This window comes from Moschus berezovskii, chromosome 9 (genome assembly GCF_049115385.1).
Source record: "Moschus berezovskii isolate FMDL1 chromosome 9, NW_MosBer_1.0, whole genome shotgun sequence".
NCBI classification, from domain to species: domain Eukaryota; kingdom Metazoa; phylum Chordata; class Mammalia; order Artiodactyla; family Moschidae; genus Moschus; species Moschus berezovskii.
Window position 1 is genome coordinate 77,780,289 of NC_142468.1, and position 20,878 is coordinate 77,801,166.

General features: G+C 38.4%; 1 protein-coding gene and 1 pseudogene across 1 annotated transcript; both read left to right on the forward strand.

Moving 5' to 3' along the window:
- The first annotated feature begins 1,816 nt into the window (after positions 1-1,816).
- LOC148776545 (olfactory receptor 4S2-like) lies at positions 1,817-2,834 on the forward strand (annotated as a pseudogene).
- Positions 2,835-17,736: 14,902 nt separating this feature from the next.
- LOC148776546 (olfactory receptor 4M1-like) lies at positions 17,737-18,687 on the forward strand. The gene has a single exon (XM_088839850.1). It carries the CDS (start codon positions 17,746-17,748, stop codon positions 18,685-18,687), a length of 942 nt encoding a protein of 313 aa, XP_088695976.1. The 5' UTR covers positions 17,737-17,745.
- The last annotated feature ends 2,191 nt before the right edge of the window (positions 18,688-20,878 follow it).

Sequence of the window (20,878 nt, forward strand, 5' to 3'; positions counted from 1 at the left end):
AGTCACAAGCTCCATGACCTTGGGCAAGTTATTTCCTCTCTTTGGTCTTCAGTTTCCTCATCTCTAAAGTGGGAATAAAGATGACAGCCTATCTCATAAGATTTGTATGAGAATTAAATGTGAGCAATAACTGGCACATAGTAAGTACAATATAAGTGTTTTCTCTTATTATCTAAATATTTTTCAATCCTTATGATCTTACCAACTGGTGATAACTGAGTACAGGTTGGCTTTACTGTTATAGTGTCATAGAGTGTTTGAAGGTTTAAGGACACAGAGCATATCTTCCTATCAAAGGATTTTACACCATAAGAGAACAATTGTTTTTTAAATGTAATTGTTTTTTCATGAGAAGTTTATCTTTCTCTGATCTATTTATCATCTATCATCTATCTGTCCATCTGTAATCATCAAACTATCATTATCAATTATCTGTCATCTTCCTATTTATCATTCTGTCTTTCATCATTTATTTAAGAGCTCATGTATTTTGTGGGTTCTAGGATCAGAATAAAGCAATTCAATTATCAGCCCCTTCTGCTCAGTGGTAAAGAATCCACCTGCAATGCAGGAGACTCAGGCTTGATCCCTGGGTCAGGATGATCCCCTGGAGGAGGGCATGGCAACCCACTTCAGTATTCTTGCCTGGAAAATTCCATGGACAGAGAAGCCTGGCAGGCTACAGTCCATGGGGTCACAAAGAGTTGGACACAACTGAGTGACTTCACTTTCACTTTTCAAGGCAAAAGTATTAAGGATGATAGAAGTTTCAGTAATTTAAAAAATTTTCAACTCTTTAGCACAAAACGTGTATGCTAGTCATTCGGTCATGTCTGACTCTTTTCACCCCATAGACTGTAGCCCACCAGACTCTTCTGTCCATGGAATTCTCCAAGCAAGAATACTGGAGTGGGTAGCCCTTCCCTTCTCCAGGGAATCTTCCTGACCGAGGGATTGAATCCAGGTCTCCTGCATTGTAGGCAGATTCTTTACCATCTGAGCTACCGCATAGGACAAAGTACTTTCCTATGTAAAATACTTCGGATTGTATGGTATTCTGTCCAATACATAGGACAAATTATTTTTCTGTGCAGTTTGATGTATTCCTTACTGGCAAGTGAAGCTGAACTTCTTCATGCAGGTCAAAGACTAGGACTCAAACTCTTCCAATGTAAATTTACAAGCATAGTTTGTTGGTGACCCAGGGAGTCAATGTATATGTGGTTCTGTCACTAAAATTAACTTAATTTTTAATTGCATTGAAACTTCCAACCTAATTTAGAAACTAGAAACTGAGTCATTCTCACTTGATTAAGTAGAATGTTATTCTTTTAAAGTTGATCTGTATATATTATATTAAAAGGTTTATTTAGGAATTTTAGACATCAAATCTAAAATGCTAACTCCTTGCTTGTATTTTAGCCTCAAAAATTAATTTATCTATTTAATACTTAAAGTCTTTTCATATCAAAGAGAATTTCTGATGTGGGGGTGAGCAGTATGAGACCAGAGAGAGAGAGAGAGACAGGGGGAAAGGACAAGATAATTATGAAGGAAAACATTTGGGAGAAAGGAACTGTAGGTCTAAGCATAATAGAAAATCAAATGGGAGTCAATAATGTGGTAAGACAATTAATGATGAAAAAATATCCATGAACTATACTCAAGAAATACAAATATTTTCCTCTGCTATATTTAACATCACTTAAATGTTTCCAGAAGGCTGTTCCTGTTAGGCTTTACTTGCTTACAATGGTTTATAACATTCATTTTTGCAGAGAACCAGAGCCACTCAACCAGTTCTGTCTGGATCTCCATGGAAGTAGTCAACAATGTTACCGAGTTTATATTTTTAGGACTTTCCCAAGATCCTGGAGTGCAACTGATACTCTTTGCTCTGTTCCTCCTCTTCTACACGGTGATCGTGGGGGGAAACCTTCTCATTTTGCTCACGGTTTTCTCTGATCCCCGGCTTCACACACCCATGTATTTCTTCCTCAGTAACTTGTCCTTTGTGGACATTGCCTATTCCTCAGCAACAGCACCTAAGATGATTGCAGACTTTGTTTCTGAGAAAAAGATTATTTCCTACTGGGGCTGTGTAACTCAGATGTTTGCCTTCCACTTTTTTGGTTGTGCTGAGGTTTTTGTTTTGACTGTCATGGCTTTCGACCGTTATGCTGCCATCTGCCAGCCGCTCCGTTATCCCACCACCATGAGTGCCACTGCTTGCACTGTGCTGGCGTCACTGTCCTGGCTGGGAGCCCTGGCCCACTCCTTTGTTCAGACCCTCCTGACCTTTCGGTTACCCTCTGCAGCTCTCAGATCATTGACCACTGCTTTTGCGATGTCCTCCCAGTTCTGACCTTGCTGCGCTGACACAGCCTAGTAAACACGCCGGTGACTGCCGGTCGTGGCCTCATCCCCCTGGGGGTTCGCTCACTCTTCCGGCCTCCCACACAGTCGTTTCACTGCGTCTTCGGAAGCAGTCTGCTGAGGGCTGGCGCGGGGCTCTCTCTACCTGTGGGTCTCACTTCACTGCAGTAACTTTCTTCTTTGCCCTTGTATCTTTATTTACCTCCGTCCATCTTTGCCCTTGTATCTTTATTTACCTCCGTCCATCCAGCACTTTCCCACTGGATAAGGCAGTGTCTGTGTTCTATACTGCCATCACCCCAGTGCTAAACCCGCTCACTCACACTCTGAGGAATAAGGATGCGAAGAACGCCATGAGTCGGGTGTGGAATCACAGAGTCTCCTTGAAGGAAAAGCAGAAGGCTTCGTTTGTTCGAATCACAAAATCAGAATTAGTTGATACCTTCCAAGGCCCTTAACTTATTAATAATTTAAAGGAATAGTCTCTAACATTCAACTATGTCATATTTCTCTTTTAAAGGGGAATAATTTGAGGCTATTTCATCTTTCTGCTTCTAGGTGAGCAAAACTTAAACCTTTCCATACTGGCTAGGCTTATCCTTGCTTATTTCTAGAGTGAAAGAGTAACATTTCTGCTCATATCTCATTTAAGTACTTTCAGTTCAGTCAGTTCAGTTCAGTCGCTCAGTCGTGTCCGACTCTCCGCGACCCCATGAATCACAGCACGCCAGGCCTCCCTGTCCATCACCAACTCCCGGAGTTCACTCAAACTCATGTCCATCAAGTCGGTGATGCCATCCAGCCATCACATTCTCTGTCGTCCCCTTCTCCTCCCACCCCCAATCCCTCCCAGCATCAGAGTCTTTTCCAGTGAGTCAACTCGTCGCATGAGGTGGCCAAAGTATTGGAGTTTCAGCTTCAGCATCAGTCCTTTCAATGAAAACCCAGGATTGATCTCCTTTAGAATGGACTGGTTGGATCTCCTTGCAGTCCAAGGGACTCTCAAGAGTCTTCTCCAGCACCACAGTTCAAAAGCATCAATTCTTCAGCAATCAGCTATTTTCACAGTCCAACTCTCACATCCATACATGACCACTGATAAAACCATAGCCTTGACTAGACGGACCTTGGTTGGCAAAGTAATGTCTCTGCTTTTTAATACACTATCCCTTCAATTAAAATCCAACACTCTTAAGATATAATTCAATAGTTTAGAATGGAGTTACAAGAAAAAGCTATCTCTGAGGAATTGGATAATTTCTCCTTAAAAAAAATCCATCTTCCTAGGAGCTGCCTTCCTTTTCCCTCTCTCTCTCCCTCCTCCTTCCCTGCTGTTTTTCCTTTTTATCCTTCCCTCCTGCCCTCCTTTATCTGACCCTCCTTTGTTTCCCAAAATCAGGCAGTAAACCTCCCATGTGGAGGCAGGACAACCTTACTGCCAGAGACGGGAATCCAGGTGAGAGACCTGTATGAACAAGCCGATTGCTTTAATTGACTGCCCCAAGTCCAGACTGAATTTAGATTTCACTAACTAAACACCCAGAGCCTACATTTTTTTTTTGTCCTGCTAATTCCTCATGAATGTGTTTCTTTGTTCAAAAAGTATAAAGACTGCAGCCCTTGGCCACTTTAGGTCCCATTTCTATGAGACCTCCATGTGCATGAATTAAAATGTTTCTTTTTCTCCTGTTAATCTGTCTTGTGTCAATTTTATTATTAGTCTAGGCACAAGAATTTAAGACAGGTAGAAGGGTATATCCCCCTTTCTGACAATTTGTCATTGAGTCGCTAAGTCATATCTGACTCTTTGCAACACCATGGGCTGTCCCTGACAATATTTAGAATAAATTTAACCATGAAAGATCTGTACACTTCAAAGTGTAAGACATTCATGAAAGATATTGAAGATACAGTTAAGTGGAAAAATAATTCCATATTCACAGATCAGAAGACTAAAATGTCTTTAACATATTGTTAAGATGTCCATATTACCCAAAGTGATCTACAGATTAAACATAGTCCCTATCCAAATTCCAGTGGTATTTTTTATTTTTTTTACAGAACTAGAAAACACAAGTCTAAAATTCTTTTGGAACCTTAAGAGAGAGTGAATAGTTTAAAAATCTCCAGGAAAAAGAAACTGGCAACCTCATACTTCCTGATTGCAAACTATATACAAAACTATGGTAATCAAAACAATATGATATTGATACAAAAACAGAAACGGATCAGTGGAATAGAACAGAAAGCCCAGAAACAAACCCATGTATATATGATGAACTGATTTTTGAAAAAGCACCAAGAATATACAATGAAAAAAGAAGAGTGTCTTCAGTGAATGGTGCTGGAAAACCTGGATAATCCACATTCAAAGGAATGAAACTGGGCCCCTATTTTATAAAACTTAGAGTTTCGTATACAAGATCTTAGGTGAAACTACCAATGGCGCACTATATTGTCAGTACTAGGGCTCTGGAGTCCAGGGAATTACACTTTTAGTTGTGAAACTGTGATTTATAATGAAAAACATACACTTGTCTTTGTCTTCACTTCTGACACAGAGCTCCTAAAACCCTTGGAATTTCCTGGTAATGAAAGCTGTAAAGTGTTTTTTTATGCTAATGAAATATGATGACATTACATTTAATGAGCTGACTTTTGGAAAGCACCCATAGACAGGATGGGGCTGATTGCCAGGAGAACCAACCTTGTGATGAAAGGGCTGGAACATCCATGTCTCACTCCTTGGCCTCGGATAGGGGAGAGGTCTGGAGGCTGACTCAATCAACAGTGGTCAATTATTTAATAAATCATGGCTATGCAATGAAGCCTCCACAAAAGCCCAGAAGGATTAGGTACAGAGAGCTTATAGGTTGGTGAACATGCAGCGGTGCCTCAAGAGGGGCTCTCTGGAGAGGGCATGAAAACCCTGCTCCCTTTCCTCCTAGCCTGTCATATGTATCTCTTCCATCTGGTTGCTCCTAAGCTATAACTTTTATAATAAACCATAAACCAGTGTCAGTAAAGTCAGTTTTTTTGAGTACTGTGAGTCACTCCAGCAAATTAACTGAAACCAGGGAGGGGGTCATGGGAACCTTTAATTTATTGCTGGTTGGTCAGAAGGACAGGTTACACTCAATTGACATCTGAGCTGTGTGTGTGTGGAAGATCAGCCTTGTTAAGATGAAACCCTTAACCTGTGGGATATGCCTTCTCAGGATAAATAGTGTCTGAACTGAGTTAAATTGTAGGGACACTCAGCTGGTTTTCAGAGCATTGTGTGTTGAATGTGTCAGGGTAAACCTTCTCCACACACAAATATCAGAATTTGGTGATCAGGACAGCAAAAGAGTAATGCTGTATGTTGTCACCTTCCTTCCAATTAGATTTTATGTCCTTGAATAATTAAATGAGGTGTGTGTGCATGCTCAGTTGTGTCCAGCTCTTTGTGACCCCACATACTGTAGCTGGCCACTCTCCTCTGTCCTTGCAATTTTCCAGGTAAGAATACTGGAGTGGGTTGCCATTTGCTACTCCAGGGGATTTTCCTGACCCAGGAATTGAACCCTCAGTAACCTGCGTCTCCAATTTTGCAGGCAGATTCTTTTACAGCTGAGCCACCAGGAAAGCCTACTAAAATTAGGAGCATAAGCTAAAGTTCAGTGTATGCATGTATGGTATGTTTACTTAAGCTTTAGCCCACCTGAAATGTGTAGTTCCTCAACACATTTTTAAAAATTTTGAGTTTGTCTTTTGTTTAGTGTTTTAAAGTGCTTCTTTAACTTAATAAAATATAACTTTTTAAATTTATGTAGGTATAAGGCATAAAGGGCTTCCCCTGTGGCTCAGTAGTAAAGAATCTGCCTGCAATGCAGGAGCCTCAGGTTCCTTCCCTGGGTGGGGAAGATCACCTGGAGGAAGGCGTGGCAGCCTACTCCATTGTTCTTGCCTGGAGAATTCCAGGGACAGAGAACCTGGCGGGCCACCATCCATAGGGTCACAGAGCTGGACAAGACTACAGTGACTGAGCATGGACACATACGGCACAAAATCTAATTTCACTTTTTCAAAAGTGGTCAGCAAGCTGTTTCAACACAACTTATTCAATTATTTGTCATCTCCTAGTTAATTTGAGGCCAAAATCTGTTGTGCTGACTAATGAATTTTATTATTTCTCAGATAGGTTACTGTATTTATTCCTTTAATAGTTCTTTCTACTTTGATGACAATGCCACATGATAGTTTATTTTTTGCATTACAAAATATCTTGATTTTTTAGTATATTTCTTTTCAGATTTGAAGTTTGGAATAATTCTTTCAGTATCCCCAAAATATGTCCAGTATGCTTTGTACTGTTTATATATTAAGAAAAATTATTATTTTTCAGTATTACTTTTGTCTATTCAAGACTATTTATCTCTTTCCATTTATTCAAATTATTCATGTATTCTAGCAGAAACTGTCATTTAGTCATATAAGTCCTTTGTGCTTTTCAAATTAGGCATATATTTTGCTTATTAATTTTCATGCTAAAGTTGGTTAAAATATTGCAAATTTTAGAGTCTGCAAATATAATTAGAAATAAAAATGGATATCTACTCTCATGTTTGTCAGTCAAACTTTGTATGAATATTTAGCAAAGCAACAACATAAAAGATACTGTTTGTAAAAGTGGGAATTGAATTATTTGTATAATGATGCAAGCCTAAAGCTTTCTTTTTAATAAAAAAATTGTTTAGAGCATTTTTCTACATGTATTGTCTTTTGTTTAAACTTTCACACTTTTCTTTTCCATTGTTCCTAATTGCTTTTCTATTAATCTCATACTACTTATTTTATTCTAATTCAATCTCAAACAAGGACTTAAGTACTTAGACTCTATATCCTGCTTGGATGTCTCTATAGCTTTCTTCTCAAAAATATACCTGAAGAACCAATTTTGGCAACTAGTCCAGTTTCCAGGGACTGGCATGATTTAAATATGAGTACTCCTACTTTGTTATTGATCTGTCTTTCTCTTATCTCAACTACTGACCTCATTACTAAGCAAATCTGACGCAAGAAAGATGAGTCTTCCAGCCTGCCTTACAGTCACAATCCTTCCTCCCACAACTTACACTTATGGCACCATACCTGTACAGACTAGATATGATCTACCTCTAACTTTTCCTAATTTGTTACTGGAATTACGTTACTGTGATTGTTTTTCCTTCGAAGAACATTTGGAAGGGAAAGAGGATGATGACTCAGGTTCTCTGGTCCAGGGCAACTGCCATGAATTCTTCAACTGGTCTCTATTTCATGAAGCAGTCCTAGGGCTTGCCACATGCTAAAATTTAGGTAGATTTTTAACACAGTCAATTTGGTAGTGTTTCCTTGTTAATCAATATTTATTCGCACTTGAATTTGGAATATATTATCTTTAGTCTTATTGACACTCTCATTTCTTTTGTTTTTTCATTGTCATGGTTACAATTTATGCCTCTAATATGCACCAGACTCTGCTGGACTTGTGACATATGGCTTTTCAATTTTACTTCGTAACAATTCTATATGTTCTTAGCATCTCTAGTTCTCAGATAAGAAAAATTAAGTTCTAAGAGATATTAACTTGCCCAATGAAATGGAGTTAGGAAGTCTTCTAAAAAAAAAAAGATGGAAAGAAGCATTTTTTTTTCTACTATTTTTGTGATCATTTATTTTTGTCAGAATTGATAGGTAACCTGACACTTTTATTATTTCGTATATTCATGTTCAGTTCAGTTCAGTTCAGTCGCTCAGTCGTGTCCGACTCTCCGCGACCCCATGAATCACAGCACGCCAGGCCTCCCTGTCCATCACCAACTCCCGGAGTTCACTCAAACTCATGTCCATCGAGTCGGTGATGCCATCCAGCCATCTCATTCTCCGTCGTCCCCTTCTCCTCCCGCCCCCAACCTTTCCCAGCATCAGAGTCTTTTCCAGTGAGTCAACTCGTCGCATGAGGTGGCCAAAGTATTGCAGTTTCAGCTTTAGCATCAGTCCCTCCAATGAACATCCAGGATTGATCTCCTCTAGAATGGACTGGTTGGATCTCCTTGCAGTATAAGGGACTCTCAAGAGTCTTCTCCAACACCACAGTTCAAAAGCATCGATTCTTCGGCGATCAGCCTTCTTCACACATGTACCTTTACTAAAAATTTGGAAGAAAGTGAAGTGTTTTTCAACTATTTAAAACAAAGTTTTTGAAAATTTCTGTGGGGCTTCCCTGGTGGCTCAGAGGTTAAAGCGTCTGCCTCCAATGCGGGAGACCCGGGTTCGATCCCTGGGTCAGGAAGATCCCCTGGAGAAGGAAATGGTAACCCACTCCAGTATTCTTGCCTGGAGAATCCCATGGACGGAGAAGCCTGGTAAGCTACAGTCCACGGGATCGCAAAGAGTCGGACACGACTGAGTGACTGAACAGAACAGAAACTCTCTAAAAATACATGTTTGTTCTGTTTGTCCTTTGAGGCCGGCCATTCAGAACAAATTACATTTTAACCCCTCTCTGTGTCTTTTCATTTCCAGTTTAAATCTTCAACAGTTTGTGGAAGAATCCCCAGATCAGTGAGAATGTATTTTTTTAAAAAATTAAAACAAAATTTTGTCATCCTCACTACACAAGCATCAGGTATGGTTATTGAGAGTAAAACATGAAGATAATTTGGGGAAAAAATTCTGAGAAAGATGAGATAGCAATCAGGCTGATGGAATAAAATTGAGATAGAACCTAATGTTAATTATCATAGAACAATTCTGCGTGAGTGATACAAGTATTTAAGGATTCATAATCAACTTATTTAGAGAAATGAGGGCAGTTTCTCTCTTGTTAATCATTGTATACCTGGTGCCTAGTACAGCGACTGACAAGTATTGAATAGATTAATACTAAACACATATCGAAGACATTGAATAAAGTTAGAAATGTTATAGAGTTATCATTTAAGGCCTTCAGTGCAAACATGGATAAACTGTTCAAGAAAATATTAATAATGGTTTGGACAGGTCCCTGTTTTCCTAATGACCCAGTATCTCTAAGTGATATAGTTCTATAGGATAGTAAAATTAGAAATGAATGTCATAGTCTAGAAGGCATATCACACATCACAACATTTTCTACCTCTAATACTTTGGCCACCTCATGTGACGAGTTGACTCACTGGAAAAGACTCTGATGCTGGGAAAAGTTGGGGGCGGGAGGAGAAGGGGACGACCGAGAGTGAGATGGCTGGATGGCATCGCCGACTCTGTGGACATGAGTTTGAGTGAGCTCCGGGAGTTGGTGATGGACAGGGAGGCCTGGCGTGCTGTGATTCATGGGGTCGCGGAGAGTCGGACACGACTGAGCGACTGAACTGAACTGAACTGAACTGAATCCTTAGCCATTTTACTTGGTGTGGGCAATTCAGAAATTGTGTTTCCATGCTTTTTGGGTGAAATACAGATCAACTTTTAAATTATTCCCTCAGGGTTTTGATTCCTAGCTGGCTGGTCCTGGCCTCCAGAGAATCAGTTTTCTTAGTCACAACCTGCAGTGGTAGTTAGCTCATTGTTACATCAGGGAAGGAACTGACACACACCAAAATATAGAAGACAAAGCTTTCTGTTGTGGATGGGGAAAGAGGCACCTTCTCCCCTGTCTATAGTTCCTGACTACACCAAGACTGGCACCTCTGATGGGTAGGTAGAAAATGGTGCTGGAATAATTACATAAACCACTATATTTTTGAGACATGGGGTGAATATAATGATGGGGATGATTAAGTAAAATACTCAGAGAACAGTGGTAAGAAGCAGAAAGCCTCAAGTAATGAAATATCTTAGGGAAAACATGGTGGTCATATAGACCAGATCTTAAGCATGGACTTGGACAAACGATGTCTTTTGCTTGATCTTCATAACTAAAGGCTCAGCAGGGGACTGAGAAGATACTTTAGTCATCTCCTGCCTACAGGATCAACCATTCTTACTCTCAGAGAAGATTCTTGGAGATGAATTCTTTTGAGATTCTTAATCTCAAAAGAAGACTCCAGGAAACAAAGCCAGGAATCATGAAGCAGAATCAAAAAAACATCAAATGAGTTAAAACAATTAGATTTGGAAGTATTTGACAATTTTTCTTAATAAGTCATTGATGTATTCACTTAAAATTGATTTAATCATTCATTTATTTATTCAATAAACATTTATTAAAGACCTTAGTGTGCTAGGAATAATCTAAGCACTAGAGAGATGTATAAATGAGACACGCTTCATGACCTCAAGAGGATCAGAGTGTGATCTATTGGAGATGTGAACAGAGTCCTGCTATAGGAGCCCAAATTTCTATGGCGCTTGTTAGAAATTATTCATGCAAACTTCCAGGTGTTTTGGAAAGAAGGGCTTCTGAGAATAGCTGGTAGATTTAATAGTAGTGATATATCAACAATCACATAGGACTGTAGTCTGGGGAAAACAGGAGGAGATGGCAGCGTGTAGAAATCAGATGTTCTTGTCCTCCTCTCTAAGCTAGTTCCTAAACTTGATCTTAGTCTTCCAAGTCCAAGGATAGTAGCTGGGAATAGAGAAGTATAAACCGATGTTAAGGATAATACTCTGGGAATCATGTATTAGGATGACAGTTTCTCTACTGGACTTGCTATTTTGCTAGGGAAATATAACAATGACAGCAACAGCAATAATGATAATAATTTAAGAAAGTGAGAGCTATTTGCCTGACATTTTTCTGAGTTTTGTATGCATTAGCTCATTAATCCCTACAATAATACCTATGAGTAAGATATGATTATTATCTCCATTGCAGCACTGGGCATTTCAGGCAGAGTGAAGCGAGTCACTGAAGATCACAGGAGCTACAGGAGCTAGTAAGTGGTCAGCTGTGTTTCAAACCAGGGCACTGATGCTCCGTATCTAAGTCTATTATATGAGAAATGCTCAAGCAGCAAATAATCCTCAAAACACTCATACTGAGATCAGCCCTTCTCTGATTCTAAGGCTTTCTTCTTCCTTAGCTTACTGTGGGCAACAGAGTATATAGGAAATCGAGAGAAGTATATCTTGGTATTTTCTGCTACTGGTTTAATTATGAGACTCAGGGAACTTGGTCTCCACATACCCATCTATATGGGGAAAATTTTTCATATACTACCTCTTTACTATCTTATAGAAGAAGATAGTTGAGCTTGATATCTAGGGAATAGGAGAAATTAATTCAAATTTCTTTTATATATGGATATATTCAGAAAGATTACATTACTGTCCCTCCAAAGTGCCAACCACAAAAAGTTGTTAATTAACTTTTCTGGGACCTTTACTTTCAATCTACTTTTATTTTCAGAGAATCTTAGGATTATAGAGCTAGAAGATTTCTTAAAATTCTAGTGTTAAAATCCATTATGTTGTTAGGAAGAAACTGACACAGCGGGAGGTCGATGACCTTTCCAACGTCACACAGATTTTGGTGGCTGAGATCTAATGAGATGCCAAGTCTCTCAATTCTTGCTCAGTGCTCTTTACAGCTGCTTTTCAAACTGGAGTGTGTGTCAGTTAAGACCCTACACTTTTGTATAAGAGGCTCTAGGTTATGGCAAAAACCAACACAACATTGTAGAGCAATTTTCCTCCACTTAAAAAAAAAATTTAAAAAAAAATCCTACACTTTCTTAAATGTGATTCTTTGTGAAGATTTTGGAGAATTTTTAAAAAAGTATTGAGCTTGTAAGAAGCATTAGAAGAGTTATAAAGATAAAAGCCTTTAAATAATGACTTTATTCCTCATTCCATTGTTATAAAAAATGTATTTTTTGAATGTTGTGCTCTAACACTGATCTTACTCAGGTGGAATACTCTCTAAAAATAAACATCCATATTTAAAGTTTCTAAATATCTAGCACCTTCCTGCTGTACTTACCTTCATGCCCTCCCCAACCCCTAGTCTCCATTTTGGTGTTTTCTTTGCTCTTCTTGCCCATGGCTCAGTAAAGTGAAAGTTCTGCTCCCCAACCTGTACCATATTCCCCTAATTAGCAAGTTTGAGAGGCTTTAAAGTACCTTTTTTCTCTATAAAATGGTTTTCAATTAATCAGAACTTGAAATTTTATATTTTTTTTATTTGTTTTGTTTCCTTTAAATGAACATTCCACTGGTGGCAATGTAAGCCATAAAGATGGGCTATTTTCATCTGCAGAAGAAACACAGGATAATAACTTCCTCTTTCTTTCACAGCTTCCTTCCTTCTCATCAATATAACCTTTCCTTCTCTTCCATTTTCACCCATTTCTCAGTGACAGCACAATCCTTCTACTCAATGCTATTGGAGTACAATCTAAAAGCATTTCTTTCAGTTGTGAGTTTTGGGGTTTTGGTTATCAAGATGGGCTAGGATAGATGACTTTTACTCTTAGAGATACTACTTTCTTCATTCACATCCTCATCTAAGCAAAGAGAATGGACAACGGTTGTAGATGATAGCTAATTTCTTTTAAGCCTCTAGTATGAGTGTAACTTGAATCATTTAATCTTTTGCTATTTCAAGATCTATGTGAAACCCTTCCTAAGTTACTTAAGTTGACAAGACAGCTATTCTACATGTGGCTATAGAGAGCTTGGCTAGGTACACGAATGAACATTATATTGTTAGTAACAAAGAAATTCTTCACAGATTATTGTTTCTCCCTAAGCATTTACTCCCTTGAGGAGAGTTCACAGTTCACCCATTTATAGGGAGGGCCTCTGTACCCCTAGGTATCTCTAAAGTCATCCTCCAGATACTTCATCCCTGTAGAGTAAACACAGAATGGAAATTCACAAGATACTGTTAAAGGAGGAGCAGACTTTTTAAAGATTCTACGGATAAGATTATGCAATATTTTTTTCTGTCTTTGTCTGACTTACATTCTTTAGCATAACATCCTCCAGTTTCATCATTTTTTTTTTTTTTTGCAAATGGTAGGATCTCCTTTTTTTAACACTGAATAATATGTGTGTATAGATGTATATACACAATCATAATCTCTTTATCCATTTAAAAATTGTATGGCAGTTATCAGAGGTAGGGAGGTGGGGGAAATAGGGAGATACTGGTCAAAATGTACAAAGTTGCAGTTATGCAGAATGAATAAATAAGTCTAGAGATCCAATGTACAAGATGATTATAGTCAATAATGCTCTATTGGGATACTGAAAATTTGCTAACATGATAGATTTCAGGTGCTCCCATAATAGGAAAAAATGGTACCTATGTGGAAGTGATTATGTATTCAATAGCTTATCATTTCACTGTGGCATGATTTAGTGTGTATCAAAGCAAAACTTCACACAGGACATTGAAAGCTCTGTCTCAAAATGTGTAACTTCTCTGTCATTTCTACAAAGTGTTCACTTGTTTACCCTATCATTTCACTGTGTATATGTATATCAAATCATCATGTAGGACACCTTAATGTATCAAACTTTTATCTTTTATAAAAGCCCCCCTCCCCCCAAAAAAAAACCAAAACAAGCAGACTTGCATCCAGAAGCTTAGGAGGTATAGGTGGGTGAATGCAGAATGAAGTAAAACCCTCTTGACCCCTGCTCTGAGTAAGAACTTCTTGGCTTGGAATCATTCAGTTCAGTTCAGTTTAGTCGTTCAGTTGTGTCCGACTCTTAAGAAATGTCCTGACTCAATTTCCATGAATTACCGTAAGAATTTCCCTCCAAGAATTCCCCACAAACATAATTCCTTGTTCTGGATTTTATTGGCACAATCCCAAGATTTTTTAGAGTGTGACACAACATGTCTAAGTATTTTTGGCAGACAGTCAAATTTTATTAAGAACCTGAAATGTGCTAGTTGAACCTCATTTCAGACATAAAAGATATAAAGATAGATTTTTTAAAAAATTTTGTCATTATGGTGCTCACATTCCAGCTGAATTTGGTGGTGTGGAAATAACATACAATTCAACATTAAATCCTGCCAATTGCCAATCCTAAATAAATTTCTAAACAGGCAATTCATTTCTCTAAATAGCTACTGAAGATTAAACTTAAAGATTAAACCACAACGTTTTTCCTGCATGTAATTCCACTGCAATTTACCCACAAAGCAATCAGCCATTCTCGAGATTTTACTCTAAAATGTATCGGAAACGGCTCAAATCCAATTCCTTAACAAAGACTCAAAGGCTTGGTCTTTGTCTAGTCTCTTTATTCTGTTTGTACTTCAATCAGTCACGGGTCTTCTGGAGTCCATAGAAACTCTTCCTTGCCACATTCTCTATATGTGTTGTTCTCTATTCCTAAAATGCTTTTCTCCTGAATTTCAAATTTAACTGAAATGCCAATCAGAGAATCTTTCCTAAAGAAAGCCACCACTACACATTACCACATGCCACCATCATTTATTTAACCATAGCTTCCTTTTTAGCTACTTCTTTTATCAATAGTGATATTTATTTCATTTTCACTTATTTATGTTTCTTTTATTTACCCTGTTTGCTGACTCATTTATCGTCTGTGTATGTTTCTAATTGGCGGCTCAATGAGGCAGAAGGTCTCCTTTGTTCACCGTTGTCTTCTCATGTGTTAACAAGTAGTCAATATTCCCTAAATACCGGTTGGGTAAGCGAGTGAACACTAGAGAAATGACAGAGAAGCTACACATTTTGAGACGGAGCTTTCAATGTCATGTGTGAAGTTTTGCTTTGATACACATTGAATCACAAACGTGGGCTTCCCTGGTAGCTCAGCAGGTACAGAATCCACTTGTAATGCAGGAGACCCAGGAGACATGGGTTTGATCCCTAAATTGGGACGATCCCCTGGAGGGGGACACGGCAACCCACTCCAGTATTCTTGCCTGGAGAATCCCATGGACAGAGGAGCCTGGCAGGCTACAGTCCACAGGGTCACAAAGTCGGACACGACAGTACTGACTGAGCACACAGCACAAATCACAAATACAGACCAGGGTCAGGATTGCTGTGGGTTCTATAATATTTAGGCCGTGGCCATGTTCATGTAGGGTGTATACATGTTGGCTTGTCCTCGATAGAGCGCTGCATGTGTGTATGTGTTCCATGAGTAGGAGCTGAGTGCTGGCTTGGAGAGTAGGAGTTTGGTAACTTGCTGATTGTTACTAGAGGAGATAGGCATTCACCAAGGAGGGAGGAAGGATGAAATGCTTTGTTATTTTTTTCCCCGAGGAATAAGTCAGGTAAGTTATTTTCATGAGGTGTATATTATTAGTTTCTAATTGTATGTCATATATCAGGCATTGAGGTACAAAAATAAATCTTTTCAACGCTATTTTTCTGGTAAAGTAATCCTTTCTATTTCATAACCCCTGAAGTATGCTTGCTTTCCCAGTACATCAACACACATTCACCCAGATTCTTTCTTTCTAGATTAGTGCCATTTTCTCTTCTTTTTGATGGGATAGGTTCAGAGTATGACAAAGAGGAAAGCGTGACCTGTGTGACAATAATCAGAATTATCGTATCAGTGTCCCCTTGAGAATTAAAAATACTTAGTGTCTTGTAACAGTATTTACTGCATTGAAATATTCACTTACTTTTAGTAACAAGAAGGCAGTTATTTTATTAACAGCAAACAATCATTCCACATGTTTGAAAATAGCATACCATAATAGCAAAATATCCAACTAAACTAAGTAATCATAAGGTTCTGGCTGCGTTTGATAGAGACACTTTTGATTGTTGGAAACTCATAGCTGACTTATCAGTGAGTGTAAATAAATAGTATGCTGTGAATTTGCAATTATTTACTTTTTCTGTTTTTAGTATGGAGGCTATGGGGCACCTTCTCCAAGTAAGTACACTAACACTTTTTATCCTAGGAAATACGTCATTCTGAATAACCATTCTTTTAAGAAAGTTGAGGATTGAAAACTGGCAGCATCATCTATCTTTCTTTTGATTAAAATATTTCTAAACTGAATTGTAAATGTTCCTGTCTTACTTAACATGATTAATTAACTCACTGAGGACCCATACTGGGCCATTCATGAATGTCAGAATATTTCCCCTTTGCTAAATACTAAATAATTCCACTGACCTTCCTTGGTGTTTTTGTTCTTCTGCCTCTTGTGTCAAATTCCTTGCAAACACTGTTTTTTGAGAGAATGTGGGGGGAGAGGTGTTCACTTGTAATGAACCATCCCTTCATTATAATAAAATGCTTTTATAACACATTTGGAAGTCTGTGTTTGTTAAAATTATGCATGAGTTGAGACTGTAGGTTCCATGGTGGAAACTTTGAATTTCTTTGGTCAATATCATACACAAGCTTTAGTGCACAGACACTGTGGTATCTATTTGGTTTTCTAGAACCCTAACTTTTGTAAACATGTACTTCCTGAGGAAAGGCAATACTATAAAACAGCACATCAGTAGAATAGAAGCAACTCTTTAGCATTGGCTTTTGTTCACAAGAAATTGTTACTTTGGTGTGGCAGTTTTTACATTACTTAAAAGAGGAAGTATATTTGGTAAAGTAAATGATTGTCTTAGTTTTATATGGTGATTTTGTTAGATCTAATAGAAACAGGTTCAACATTGGGCCTTAAGAAAAATTTTATCAATAATCTTTTTCCCACTGCCACCTTGAAATGACAGAATGGGTTGGCTTGGGTGGCAAGCATATCCATTTCTTAATTACTACATCTTCTTCCTTCCTACCTGAAACAGGGGGTAAAATGCATGGCCAGTGGAGTAATCCGCATAAAGAATTTTCATATAGGACCCTGCATTGTTGTGTTTTGTGATTGTTTACATATAATCAAGGGTTAAGTTCTCTAAGTTTTGGTTAAAGGAAAAAGATATCCATTCACTAAACGTGAAGCCCTAGCATCTCTTTGATGGTTTATAACTAAATATCATCAGATCAGCAAGCCCAAGTTTCAAATCGATCAGATTTCACATCATCGTTAACAGCAACAACAACCACAAAAATCTAGAAAGAACAGGTTGCATCTTTTATTACCAGTCTAAAATTTGGCTAAACTTGGAAGAAGTTGCACATATTGCTTACTAAAGTAGATGTTTAGGGGAAGGATTAGTGCATTTCTGAGTTTCATAAAAAATAGAAATAACACTAAGAAGTTGAGATTTTGGTGTCAGATATATGACATATTTCATATAAGTTTCAATGTTTCTAATTTTCAGTTCATCACTTACTCTTCCCTTATCTTGGTTTATACAATATAAAATCAGGCAACCAAACTTATGCTAGTAAAATCTCTTAATGGCAGACCAGATTTGATGATTTTTAAAGTGTTGAATGCTATTTGGAGTAATAACAATTTCTTTATTTTTCATAGCCATATCATGAAAAAAAAGTGAAGAAATGGAAACTGCAAATTACACCAGGGTGACAGAATTTGTTCTCACTGGCCTATCCCAGGCTCGGGAGGTGCAACTAGTTCTATTTGTTATATTTTTGTCCTTCTACTTGTTCATTATTCCAGGAAATATTCTTATTATTTGCACCATCAGGCTTGACCCACATCTGACTTCACCCATGTATTTTCTGTTGGCTAATCTGGCCTTCCTTGACATTTGGTACTCTTCCATCACAGCCCCTAAAATGCTTGTAGACTTCTTTGTGGAAAGGAAGGTCATTTCCTTTGGTGGGTGCATTGCTCAGCTCTTCTTCTTGCGCTTTGTTGGGGCCTCAGAGATGTTCCTGCTCATGGTGATGGCCTTTGACCGCTATGCTGCTATCTGCCGCCCCCTCCACTATGCTACCATCATGAATCGACGTCTCTGCTGTGTCTTGGTGGCTTTCTCCTGGATGGGGGGCTTCATTCACTCTACAATACAGGTGGCTCTCATTGTTCGACTTCCCTTCTGTGGGCCTAATGAGTTAGACAGTTACTTCTGGGACATCACACAGGTTGTCCGGATTGCCTGTGCCAACACCTTCCCAGAGGAGTTAGTGATGATCTTTAGCAGTGGTCTGATCTCTGTGGTGTGTTTCATTGCTCTTCTCATGTCCTATGCCTTCCTCCTGGTGATGCTCAAGAAACACTCAGGTTCAGGTGAGAGTACCAGTCGGGCCGTGTCCACCTGCTACTCCCACATCAGCATTGTGGTGCTAATGTTTGGGCCATCCATCTACATTTATGCTCGCCCATTTGACTCTTTTCCCCTGGATAAAGTGGTATCTGTGTTCCATACTGTGATATTCCCTTTACTTAATCCCATCATCTACACACTGCGAAACAAGGAAGTAAAAATGGCCATGAGGAAGCTGGTCAGCCGATACATTTTATGTAAAGAGAAGTGAAAGATTAATGGCATTTTCTATAGTCCTTCTGAAGGTTTTTGTCCTAAAGAAGGAAGTATTTGCAGTAGTACTGGTTCTTTCACTACCTCCTTTTGTCTGAGGTCTTAAATCCCACTAGGTTTCCCTCTAATTGGTGGAAAAACAAAGAAATTAGGATGGAAATAAATTTACTCACACTCTCCCTGAAATTTCTGGCAGATCACCCTCAAAGTTTAAGATATAATAATGATCTGCTAAAACACACATTTTCACTAATTGCTTATTGAGTGGCTTTTCTGGAGAGGATTTGGCTATGAGGAGAATGTATGTTGAGAAATAATAAAACTAATAAGACCCGGGAGATGTGTCCACTATGAATATAAAGAAGTAAGTGGCTAATATATGAATAGGAGTAGTTTCAAGAGACTATTTTTTTTTTTTTCAGTTGCTAAGTTGTGTCCCACTCTTTTGTGACCCCAGGGGACTGTATCCCGCCAAGCTCCTCTGTCCATGGGATTTACCAAGCAAGAATACTCGAGTGGGTTGCCAATTTCTTCTCCAAGTGATCTAATTAAATATTATTGTCATGTTTCAGTCTTAGTCCAGTGGGATGATGTTTGGTAAACCATCTTCCTGGTACTGAAAAAATAGATTATTTACTCCTTTATCTTCTTCCTCTTTACAGAATGGAAAGTGAGGGTTTATTCATATAAGCCATTTCAACTCATGCCAGGTGGTAACCACTCAACAGTATTGGTGACAGGAGTCAAATTTTGTCACACGTTGGAAACAAATTTTATAAATTCATAGCTGAGTGTAGTTTGATTACTGTGTGACACCCCTCTCTCAGAGGAGGTTGCTAGTCAGATAGTAGTTTTTAAAGTCAGTCTCTCCTTACACCCTCCAGTGTGAAAACAGACTTGGAGGAAAGGGATTCTAGGCTGACTGGGATTGATAGACAACCAGCTGAGTGATTTTTTAAAGATCACCTCTTTTGTCAGTCTTTATGTCTTCTGTATTTGCTTATTCTGCCACTTATGTTAAAGTTAAATTAGTGGTGTGTTGCTTTTGTTAGCACTATAATTAAGAGTTCTTTCTTATTAAATCAAATTGTATGTTTCTTTAAAATATAAATGGAAGAGACCTATAATTTCCATAATTTTTTTAACTCTCTAGTGAGAATTCTTTAGTGAATTATTTGTTAGTGATGAATTAATTCCCTGTACTCAGAACCCAATTACTGACCATCCTTCAGAATATAAAAGATTGTAATGTTTGAGTTCATGCAATCTTTAGAAATTTAAATGAACTTTTCCATTTCAAAACTAGAGGATCATTTCATCCAGGGCAAGAGCACTTTGGGAGCTTTGAGCTTTAGTCATATGTTTTTGATAACATACTATGATTAGATTTTGAGGGAAATAGGTTCTTGTCAGTATCAGGAATGAATATGTGATTAAATGATTAAAATAATCCCAGGGTTATTCTTTATTTGGATTCTATTTATTAATTGAGGAGGTAATCTCTTCCAGATCCAGTGCACCTCAGGCACATAGGAAAGAATAATGGTACTTACCGTCTATTCTTTGCTTTGGGAAGCTTTCCCTATGATGTCACAGTGGGGTTCCCCACGTTTGTGTGGAAGCTTTTGCACACTAATAAGCAATTCCTGGACTGCAGGAGGGTGTCCAAGAATTCAGCTCAGATCTGGAAACTATCTCCTTGGAAACAGAATCTGATTCCACAGGTAAACTGCTCAGTTCCACAAGGACAACCTCCACTTGAGATGCCAGGTGCAAGCCCAGGTTGTCATCTGTGCTTCTGCCTGATTGGCTATAAATCAGAGATTCCCACAATCCCTTCCCCAGGTTCGATTTATTAGAACAGCACACAGAACTTGGGGAAACCTATTTACTCACCATTAGCAACTTGTTACAAAGGATATCAAAGGATATACATCAACAGCCAGATGAAGAGACATATGGGGTAAAGTTCTGAACAAAGGAGCTTGGAGTCTGGCACAGGAGCATGTGGACCCATTAATGCTCTTTAATGGTTTAAAGATTAGAGTTTCTGGGATATGGAAATTCTCCAAAAAGGACCAAAGATCTATCCTTCTGGGTTTTTATGGAGGCTTCATTACATAAACATGATTGGCTCACTAAAAAGCTATACTAACCAAGAGAGTACGGTATTGATGTGAAGACAGACT

What these genes read in the sequence shown, in the direction of transcription:
- LOC148776546 (XM_088839850.1), top strand. Translation starts at nt 17,746, where the DNA reads ATGGAAACTGCAAATTACACCAGGGTGACAGAATTTGTTCTCACTGGC.